The 11937-nt window shown below is 35.4% G+C and overlaps 1 protein-coding gene across 2 annotated transcripts; it reads right to left on the reverse strand.

The window, feature by feature from the left end:
- Positions 1 to 336: 336 nt before the first annotated feature.
- Positions 337 to 11668, reverse strand: LOC126262426 (uncharacterized). Of its 2 annotated transcripts, none has more exons than XM_049959064.1 (3): positions 11531 to 11668; positions 3191 to 5322; positions 337 to 617 (listed from the first exon to the last, which is right to left on the reverse strand). In XM_049959064.1, exons 1-3 carry the CDS (start codon positions 11637 to 11639, stop codon positions 552 to 554), a joined length of 2307 nt encoding a protein of 768 aa, XP_049815021.1. In that variant the 5' UTR covers positions 11640 to 11668; the 3' UTR covers positions 337 to 551. The 2 variants fall into 2 exon arrangements, with proteins under 2 accessions (XP_049815021.1, XP_049815022.1); XM_049959065.1 differs by having other exon boundaries at positions 337 to 1207.
- Positions 11669 to 11937: the final 269 nt, after the last annotated feature.

Consider the following 11937-nt stretch of genomic DNA (forward strand, 5'->3'; position numbering starts at 1 on the left):
AAGAAAAGTAACTCTCTGTATATTGAAGTGTAATTAGTTATTCTCTATAGTATCTTTATTCTATGTTACTTCATTCTGTGCTGCAGTCAAGTACTTTTCACACTTAAGATTCCTCACCAGATTTGTTTGTGCCCTGGATGATGTCCTGCTTCCAGAGCATTGCTGTCCTTACATAAAGCAATGCACATGATGCAGGATTCCACCCACAGCAGTTTATGCCCATACTGATGAAGCTTATTCAGCATGTCATGTATATTATGTGTTGTATGTCACTGTCATACTTTTCTACCTGGCACTATTGTACAGTTAGATAGACTTAGCAATGAAAGATTAAAATAAATTAATATGTTTCATAGAAGTTTTATTTAAAAATGTATGTATTGTACTATAAACTGAGCAGCACTAAAATTCTACCAGTCACAAAAATATTTGCTAACTATTATCATAAATATATTTGGCAAATTTTTGCAGTCTTCACATTGCTAAATATGTGATAGCTTTCTCATTTCAGTTCATTTGATTTGGATTTGAAACCGAAAGTCCTTTAAAAATTAATGATGATGGTTGTGGTGGTGATGGCTAGACCACTGTTCTTGGCCATAGTCGAGGCCAGTTTTCTGAAACAGTCCAAAAATCAAGATAACATCACTAAAATTTATGAAGAATAATTTTTTTCTTATTTTTTTTTCTGATGAGAAAGAGTGTGAGGAAATGAGAAACAATTTATAAAACAATCCAGTGAAATGCACTGTCCTCAAGAAAATGAATATCTATAAAGTATGAATACTGACAAACAATGGCAGCTTTCTGTTTGTGGATATCATTGTTGTAGGGGTTAACTTATAGTGATTTGTTAAAAATATATATTCTCTGAAAAGGGACATGGAAATGATTAATTTTCTTTACAGGCAAAATAAACAAATCTTTTGTAATGAATTTTCATTATATATGATTGTAGGATTATGCTACATAAACGTGTTTTATTTGCTATTCAACATTATTGTGAAATCTGTTATTATTTAATATTTTCTCCATAATTATAATGGAAGGATGCTTCCATTTAATATTAATGTATAAACTCTTTCTGCAACTGTTGAAGAGTTTGATTTCATCTTTCAACCATCTTTTGCTTCTTATAAGTAGTTTATCTTAATGACAACTATCCCACAGGTGAAGAACTCCAGAATAGCTATGCTGGCACTTTAATCTGTAAGAAAGAGTTGTCATATAATAGTATTCATCAGTGTGCTTTAAGTAACAGTGAGTTATATTTCAGTTCAAATACAAATTTGCTCTAGTCACATAAAGAACAGTATCATTGACATCAATCCTTAGTAAACTAAGATAGGTTTTTATAAATTTCAAGTGTATCAAACGCACTGAAGAAACACCAAAATATTATCTTATAGAAACTACTAATATTTCTATTCTTCTAATTTAACACTTGCTGTTCTAAAAAAGGAAAATTTTAATGTTTTCTAAATACTGTGGACAAAGTGCTGTGATTACACAAAGATGATGTTTCTGTGTTTGTATGTTATCTTTTATTTTGTGAACACTGATTCGTAGGCAGATTGTAAATGTTGGTTACAAGTGTACAGACAACCAACAACAATACAATGACTTTAGAAAATGTTACATTAAGTTTTCATGCAAATATAACTCTACTTTTGGAGACTTCTGGTGGTAATTTTCATGTGTTTTAATTTTGTGAAGAAGAGGAGTGGCACACATTATGGAAATTACATGTAAAAGGCTAATGCAAAAACTAAAAAAAAGAACTGGTAAATATTATCAGAATTGGAATTACGTTTAAAAATATTCACAGGCTTTTTATTTTTTTTAAATTGTAGCATTCTGTTTGTGATTTTCTGCCTAGTTTTGCAATGAAGCAATGACACTGATTGTAGCTGGTAATAGTTTCTCTTTGCTTTTACTGGTTGTGACAGCTGTGTAGTTAATGCAGTGACAGTGGCAGCAGCATCCTGTACAAAATTGTTACTTGCATTTATGAATGTAAGTGTAAAAACAAGTGCTTGAAGTAGTTATATTGTGTTTGAATGTTGTAAAATGAATAATATTTAATCTACAGGAAATTTATTACTTTTGTGCTGAAATGAGTTGAAGAAAGCTCAATGACTCATACAGTTATTTAACCCGTTTAACCCATTTAACTAATCTGTTTTATAGATCACTGAGATGGTGCATTGTATGTGTTGATGAGAGAATGTGTAAATAACTCCTGTTAAGTTGGTGCTATGTAAATTACCAAATATAGTTATTCAATAGTACTTGGGTGATTATATAACAGTTTGATTCTGTTGAGAGAAGAGGTTCTCAGCCCAATTACAAGTATTTTTATTAAGTTTTCTGTGAATCCTGTAGGTCACTCACATGAAGTTCCAGGATGCCAACTTTTACTTTGAACCTTGCCTATCACTTCCTAGTCCTTTAAGAAGATGTCTGTTTCGAAAGGTAACTACTCACCAAAGAGTTGAGGTGCTGAGTCATTGATAGGTGCATAAACTTTTATTTTTGTGCTAATCAGCAACTCAGCACCTCAAATATTCAGTAAGTTGTTATCTTTACTCCTGAAATTATGTGTATTCTACCAAGAACTTTCCATTGCCATATTTGTAAAGTGTTAAGGCATTTATATTCTCTCTCTGAGAATAAATAACTCCTCCAATCATTTCATTTTTCAAAAATAGGAATCAGCAGCCAATAGATTCCCAAAACCAACTCTGGCCTAGAACTTGAGCCATCTTTATGGCTGATGCAACAGGTGGGAAGATTGGAACGGTAACAATTAATTATTACCATATCAACAAAAAATAAAAAAAATTAAAAATACTCTAGTCAGTATTATTTTATAATTCTTTCTTTTAATTAAAAATGAACAGTCAGTGCTTGCTTCCCTCTCATAGTGAGAAATGAAATGTAAATTCTTTGATTTAAGTATTATAGCATAGGAGAAAATACCTGTCTTGTGTAATGAATTGGATGTACAAGAAATCCTAAAATAGTGTTCTGTCATAGCAACACAGCCTTTTCATTATTACACTTTTAATTGCAATTGTCAGCATTTTTTTATACTTTTATGTTATTGTAATTTATGGAGCTTTTAATTTATTGGCCATACCTGCAGCAAAGAATTCAAAAATACTATTATGAGAGAAGTGATTCCCACCTGCAACTTCAGGCCACCTCCTTCCTGGTTCTGTGTCTCACCGCCTCCACCTCCTCCTGCTTGCAATAACTCCTCTGTTCCCGGGGGCAGACTCTGATAACCTTGATGAACTGCCATTTTGATGCTTCGTGCTACTGGCTCAGTAGATGGGACACCATTTCCTTTTTGTTTCCCTGCTCCTGCTTTTGCTAGCAAATGACAAAATAATTTCTTGCTTTTATTTAGAAGATTGTCACTTGTCAAAGTATCAGCAGTCACGGGTTCATTTGTTAGAGAAGTTAATTCAGTTAGTGGAAGTTCACCATTTGCACCACAAAGTTGTAATGCTGCCAAGTCACTATTTGTATCACCACCACTTAAACCTCTCCTACTGTTTGATATTACTTCATTGTCAGTGCTCTTTTGAGCTCCTAAAGCAGCCTCCTGCTCAATTGCTGATGTCATATTCTTCTCAAGTTGTGTCAGTGTATCGAAAAGATGGCTGAGGTATGTCATTTTTGTTACAAATGGCTGCAAAGGATCAGCAGTTGGCATTCCTGCAGCAGCTTTTCCCCACATCTTGTATGGTGACCCATATGTGGTTCCAGGTTTCTTCCCTGAAGCTGGAGATGTGCTTACTAATTTCTGCTGTTGTACTACTTCACTGGCAGCTTGTAACATACTATTCTTGATGTTTGCTAGCTCACCAAGAATGTTATTCACAAACATGTCTTTTGCATTTTGGATATTGACAGGGTCAGCCATGGTAACACTTCTTTCACTGAAAAGATCCGTTGTTGAGCTTCCTTCACTATCAGAGTTGTCACTGATGATTCTCAGGAATTTCTCTAAATCACTTACTCTAATTTTCTCAGAGTCTGGAGAGTGACGTTTGGGAGATGAGTATGCACTGTCTTTACCAGTATTAGAATCATTAAGGTAATCGAAGAGCTGAGCCAAGAAGTATGGATATGCAGTTGTATCTACACCACTGCCAGAGTATCCTGTTGCACTAGGGTTTGTTGTATTAAGGGTCTGGAAAAGCTTTGCTAGAAATTCATTCTTTTTAGTGATGAAATAGGTTGGACTGAAAACTGGTGCACCATTGACAAGGGGTGCAAAGGGAAATGGCAAAACAGCATCGCTTTCTTTAATAACTGAACTTGTGGGATTGTTAACAGCAATATCATTTTCAACAGTGGGACTACTTTTCTTATATGCTGGTAACCAAAAGCTTGGTGGTACTATTGTTGGTTTTACAGTAGGGTTTATTGTATCAAAAGCACTACCCATTTGTGGTGCTGCCTCTGGTGAAGGTACTACATTGGCAAAAAGTTTGTTTAGAAAATCTGTTTTCTTATCTGAATAAGCTTTTGCCATTGGTGATATTAATGGATTCCATGACAGTGGTGGCTGAGGAGCAATACTTTGCTGTACTGAACCAGGCATTGCTCTTGTTTGCATTGTTCCAGGTTTCTTGTACTGTGGAATCCAGAAGTCAGGTGGCACTATCGTTGGTTTCACTGTTGTGCTGGTTTCGTCTAGGACATTTGCACTGTCTGTTTCTGGCTGTGGTGTAACACTAATACTTGTAAAAAGCTTATCCAGGAATTGTGTTTTCTTGTCTGTGAAGAGCTTTATCTTCTCTGTTGGACTAAGGATGGGCCCCCAAAATGGTGACGGGCCAGGAACTACACGGCGTTGTATAGAAGGAGTGTCATCATATGCTCTGATCAAATCTCTCTGTACTGTAGAGGCAGGTCCATCATTTGATGATAGCTGATCAAAAAGATTACTTAGAAATGCAGTTTTTGAGTTAATGAAGTCTTTAGGATTAACTCCTGATGTCTGAGGCACTGGAGAATCATTTGCAGTCATATCTGCTGAAGTAGAAACTCCAGCATTAGGAACAAAGTTGGTAATACCAGAAGATGAAAATAAACTGTCAAGCATCTGAGCTTTCTTGTTGATAAAAATGTTTGGGTCTACCACTGGGGGAAAGAATGTGGGCTTCACTGGAAGAAAGGGTCTGAGGCTTAGGAAAGGATTCATTGGGTTTGAAGAACTTGATGGTTTTGCAGCATATCCTGAAGATCCACCTTCATTAGCAACTTTCGTTAGGCCAGGGGGTCCATAGATGCCTCTTCTTTGCCCTGCAATTTTTAAAAAAAAGAATGTATAATAATAATAATATGAATATTTATATCCTCAATATATGAAAAAAATTGAAATGCAATTTTGAGAAGTGTCTGAACACAAAATTGTTTTCAAGCAGGTGATTATCAGTTTATACAATAATGAGGTGGAATAATATAAAAACAGAACAAAATTATTTTAATTAATGATGCAGAAGATATGATCTAAGTCTGAAATGAATCTTTTATTTTCACTGCTTCTATTTCTAAAATTATTTGATGTGGCAGTACAGGTTCATATAGACTTATCCATTCAGATTAATTAATTAGGTTAGTAGCCACACAAGTGTGTATGTGACACCTTAAATTATTTACATTCATAAAGGAAGTCATTCACCACACAGTTGAGGAACTGAGCAGTTGACAGGCACAGGAACAAGACTGAAATCATTGCTAAGCTTTCAGACAAAGTCGTTCCTCAGAAATAACTGGTCTATATAAACATATGCACACACATGGTTAAATTGTCCTGTAAGGATACATAATCGTAATGCTGCAGCCCAAAAAGTGTGGCTAGGATTTCAGTCTTCTTTCTGTGCCCGTTGACTGCTCACTGCATCATCTTTGTGTGAGTGAGTTATTTATATTCCACAGAAGATTTTCCAGTGTAAAATTATAATTTGTTTTCTCCATAATAAAGAGGAGCTACTATAAATATCTCATATATGCATGAGCCATATCTGTCTGACAGGAATGGATAAATATAAAATCTTAACTAATCATGTCATATTTATTGTTCTTCTGTAGAATATTAAGTATCAAAAACAAAAGGAGATTTCAAAAGACTTGTTTAGAATTGTTCCTGGGGTGCACCACTAGAAAGTGCTAAATTTTGTACACCTCACGGACCTAAGACAGCAACAATGGGTTCAGACGTGGCAAATTTGGGGTTCCAGATCTGCAGGCAGATCGGCATTGCTCAGCTCCTTATCAATATACAGTCTGATGTGCGAACTTTCATCAGCAGTGGTGAAGAAACAATGTGCTCTTCAGAGAAAAAATACCATGACTGATGTGAACTGGGTAAAAATCAAGTGAAACAATGTTAAGTGAAGCACATGTTAGCAGTTACCCTCTGGGGAATGTGGCACACACTTTTTGTAACAGACTTACTTGTTCATATGTGGATTTGTATGAGATGACTTGTTTTCATAGCTTCTATAGAATTCAATTAGAGTTTATAGAATCTTCAGAAAATTACTCCTAGGAGTTTCAGTAGGCTGGTAGGTAGTTAAAATGATGATTACATAAAGAAAGACCACATAATCTGCCATAATACATCTGGTATCTGGATCTGTAGAAGTCGAATGCCCACTGGAAGGAATGGACCTAGATGACCATTAGACGGCACAGTCCTGTCATAGCACTGGACTCGTACCACCTCTCATTACATGAATACGCCAGCCAATACTGTTCCTTATGGCTGATACAAATACAGCCACCCAGTGAATGGTAAGTCAGTTCTGTACTCACATCTGATATTGTCAGTTACTATCATTGCTGTATTATGGATTATTCAATAAAAACTTCACTTGACACTTAGTCTTTCTCTATGGTCACACTTCAGATTATGTCTTTTTTTCTCTTAGCCTGCTGACACCATTATGGTGAAGGTGTTCACTTTGCACTCCATTGTTTAAACAGATTGCTGTGGTATTGTCCTTGTCTATGTCTAGTCCACTGTCATCCACCCTGGTTTAGCTCAGCTTCTGCTTAGTGTCGTGTTCTCTTCTAGAGATGGCCCTTCCACCTTACAGCTTCAGGTGTTTCTCTCCTGGATTCTGATGCATGCATTGATATTCAACTACTTGTGGATATAGCAATATTCATCACAACATATCCAGTTTTAGCAGTAGTGCTTTTTCACCTGGATAATGGGAACTAATACTGTATCTGAAGTAATAGTGCCCGCCACAAATGAAAAAGTGTGGAATTTCATGAAGAAGATGAATGGTGAGCTAGATTAGACATCTGTATATATTAACATCCAACTCAATAATGTTTCCAGAATCCTGTAACTCCTAGTTTCATTGGACTTAAAATTGTACTCTATATTCCCTATGGTGTGACCTGTGCAGAGGTACATCAGATGTCCGTGTTAATAAGAATGCCATTAAGTTATGAGAACAAGGAAAAAATTCCACAGCTTGACAATAAGAGACTATATGATTTACATAAAAAAGTTATTATCAGTTATTTTGTCAAAGACAATTACAGTGGAAGCCAAGGGAATCAAAGTAGCTTGCAACTAGAAGAGAGAGTATTATCTAATGTAGCAGATTATCTCTAATCAAGACTTAAAGGTAAACCACAAAAATAATCAACTTGTCATCAAAAAGGCCAAATTTGTGCACTATGCACAAAACATCCAGAGACCAAAGCAAAGACAATTTAAAATATTATTTATGAAAGACAGCTGACTTTAGAATTACATTATCAATTGTTGTTGCTCAATGCCCTTCTGAAGTCTTGTATGAGAACATTTGGGGGGGGGGGGGGGGGGGTAATGCCTAAGCTGAACATCATTAGCTCTCTGTGCCCTTTATCACTTTATCTAAGATAAAAATCAGTATTTAGATTTATCAAAGCATTTCACTTAGGAAAGCTACAAAATTATGTGGAGACAGCATGTGTAGCCAGTACTTATAAGGGGTAGTCATATGAAAGTGATATGGAAGGGAAAAAGTAAATAAACTGTTTATTATTTCAAAATTAGTTGCCATAATTGTTAATACATTTGCTCCACTGTGAGACTAGATGGTCAGTGCCTTCATGGGAAAATGTGTGCAGTTGCCTATGGAACCATGAATTAAATGTGGTATTAAAAGTTATGGTATATATGGCTGTAAACTGTATATTTAAAGTGTATTTTTGACTCCTACTTCTATTGAAGAATCCATCCATGCTACACAGAAGCAGTAATCAAAAATAAATGAATGGACATTTTCAGTCTCTTTTAACTAAATAAGTGTTCTGTGTCTGACAGTTTACAATCTTGGATAAATTACCAACGAATTTTGTGCCTGCACACTCCACTCTTTTTTCATATGAAGCTAGTGTAAGCAAAGAACAGTGAAGTTAATTTTTTCTGCAAGTGTATTACACTTGTGAGTGACTTTGTTATTAACAAGCTGGGATAGCTTGTTTATAAGATGTCAGAGAATAAATGTATCAAGTAATAAGTATTCCTAATTGTGTAAATATTAATGCTATATTGGAGAAGACTGAATGGTTCAAAATGGTTCCAATGGCTCTGAGCACTACGGGACTTAACATCTTAGGTCATCAGTCCCCTAGAACTTAGAACTACTTAAACCTAACCAACCTAAGGACATCACACACAGCCATGCCCGAGGCAGGATTCGAACCTGCAACCGTAGCAGCCCCGCGGTTCCGGACTGCAGCGCCTAGAACCGCACGGCCACCGCGGCCAGCTGACTGAATGAAATACAAACAATAATGAGTAGTATCCTAGTCCCACAGTACTTTTTCCAAATAGTAAGTCATGTGTGTACCAAATTTTGTTGAAATGGCACCAAGTGTTCCAGATTTGTGTAGTGATGGCAGTAGTATTACACTTGCATGTATGATATGTCACCCCTTCCTACTGTCACCAACAGCCATAAGTATGAAACATCACAAGAACTGTTATCATTCTACCTAGTCACCTCAGAAACTATGGATTCAACACTAATATAGTTTGGTTTTAGTGACTTTTACTCATCATCCTATTCACATCCTCACTCCCATCCCTAAGGGTGCTAGGGATGTCTTACCCCCATTGCATATATGTTCCACAGTTATGCTTGCATGTAATCACTTTCCCAGTCCCAGCCTCAAAAACAGGGATGTTGGGGGTGTTGTATGATATTTTTTATTCAAATAATTACTTTATGAGGGCTATCTGAAGAAAAACAGTTGATGCCCATCTTAGAAATAGTCAAAGTTGAAATATGTAGTGGAAGACACAGAATTTCACTCAAGCAGGTGGATGGGAAATGAATTTGGAGAACATGGTATGGAAATAATATAATAATGTTGCAGGAAATGTATTTAACATATGTAGTGCTTCATACAGTAACATAAAGAGGTTGAGCTTGAATCATTTTGCAATAACAGAATAGATGGTGACAACTGGGAATTGTGTGTGTACATGAAAATGGTAACCTTTATCAAAGCAGGTTAAACAATTATATTTCCAATCAGACAACATTAAACAGCCAGATCAGACTTCTAGACAAATTCCAAGTGATCTTTTCTCCAATTAAAATAGTCCATATTTATTATGTGGAAATATTTATGGATGCTTTGTATATCTTCCACATTGACTGAAAACAGGACTGTTGTTTACTTTTGCATCACAATGTGAATCCATTAATTTCATCATTTGTGTTTCCTTGGCCATTATAAATTTTTTGAATGACAGAATCATTACACAACTGGCTGAATTTGTAACCTATATTTGTGTCACATCTTTGGGTACTAGCTCATTTTTGACACTTGAACAGTAGCAAGTTATGTGAACATGAAGTTTTGTGCATACTACACACTACGTAGTGGTATGAGTCACAGCTAAGCATTGTGTTATGTTGCATCCACAACTGTCTATAAAGCCAAATAATAAATTTGGTTCTTGGTTATTCCTCTGAGTAGTCATACACAGTTTTTATTTTTGCCACTGTGTAATTTGCACCAACATACACGTTGATGGAACATGTTGAAAAACAGCCTGATAACCAAAACTGAAGTGACATTAATTTACAGTACAAATTCAATGAGCTATGGAACCATGTCATCATTCATGTAATGAGAATCTGTTAGAAACAACAAAATTTTACACTAAAGATGGCTACTAGTTAGAAAAACAAATTATTTTTGAAACTATGTACACCTGCACATAGGTCAGTTGAGAAAAATGTAAATGGCTGAACTTTTACTCACAGTGCTAACTGTGGGATATTTGCTACTTTCTATAAATTTGTTTAATTCATTTAAGATTTGATAAGGAATCTTTCTGCCCAGTATTGTGTAAACTAAAGAATTTCCTCTTGTAATTAAGCAATTACTGCTGTCAAAAATTCTCAAAAGAACATGTGGCAGAAAATGTGGCTATACTGAAGAAAAAAATCAATCAGAGGTCATTTCACAAGTATATGTTTTAAGACTAAAGCAAGCTCTGGTTCCACAATGTACTTTTAGTGAATTGAGACTGCTGCATTACTGCTTGTTTATGTTGTAAACTGTTTCCACGGCATTCACTGAAGCAAGGTATCATAACTATAAATATATTTATTTATAAGAAGAAAATGTGTACCACATTTAATTTGACATAAATTTCACGAAGCTTTCATTCTCAGACAACTTCTCCAATGAAGATGCATGAAGTTTAATTGAAATAATGTTCAAAAAAATCAGTAAATATCTATTCTCTTTATCTTTATACTCAAAAAACACAGAAGTATAAGAAAAGGTGCAGTACTGACAGTTATTCTAATAGGGTTTCATTATAACTACTGATAACAAAGACATAACAACTGTCACTCATAGGATCTATAATTTGTGAAATGTTTGTTACTGAGAAGACAATCCAGAAATTGATGTATAGATTCTTAGATACAGTGTATGAACAATGATATTAATTGATGGTTTTTGTATTGTACTGTTCTGCTTTTGGAATGAAGAGGCAAGGATATCTTTGGTATTTAATTGCCTTTTTTTTTGTTTTTTAATGTCTCCAGTGAGAATAACACAATTACATCTATGCATACATTTTTTTTTGCTACTGCTACTGTTTTTCATCTTTTTGGCATATGAATTGGCCTTCAGCTATTCAGTATGCCAACAGTAACCTAAAAAGTGTTATTATCGACTTTTTCCAAAATACATTACTTGAATCAGTATATCTGAACCTCCAAAACTGTAAAGGCCATATAGTTATTCCTGTTGTCAATTGGTACTATTCTGTCACAGAACTGAAATGACAGTCTCTTTTGCAATGCAGAACAGTAAATTATCCAGATACTTTTTCTTACATAAATCCAAATTCCTACAATGTTAATGCCTCTACTCAGTCTGATTATGTAGGAGCCACTTAAGCAAATACCAACAGTGTACTAGATCATTCAAATAATAAGAAAGCATTGTGTCTGATTTATTGTCTACATACCTGCATTACTTGGTGCGAAACTTCTTTCTGCTGGGGAAACTGAGAAACAGGTTCCATCGTGTAAAAGAGATACCACTGTCAGAAACAGAACTGTCACAAACAGCACCATTGCTGCTTATTGTCCAAATAACTTCTGAAATGAAATGCAGAGCGAAGGAGGCTTTTATATAACTCATTACAGTAGCCAGAAGTCACATGCTGCTGCCAATGTGACAAGCATGGTGAAGTCTGTAAGAGGATTAGACATCTGCTTTTTTAAGCTTCTTATGAGATCAAGCAACACAGTACACGCTCCAGCTCTTGATGTGTCCTGCCTCTGCTACACCTTACTTGAAAGTACCATAAAACTGAGGCAGCACTCTTTTTATCACAACCCCTCATTAGTAAACAGGAAGAGATTTCCTGCT

Source organism: Schistocerca nitens, chromosome 6, assembly GCF_023898315.1.
Source record: "Schistocerca nitens isolate TAMUIC-IGC-003100 chromosome 6, iqSchNite1.1, whole genome shotgun sequence".
Classification (NCBI taxonomy): domain Eukaryota; kingdom Metazoa; phylum Arthropoda; class Insecta; order Orthoptera; family Acrididae; genus Schistocerca; species Schistocerca nitens.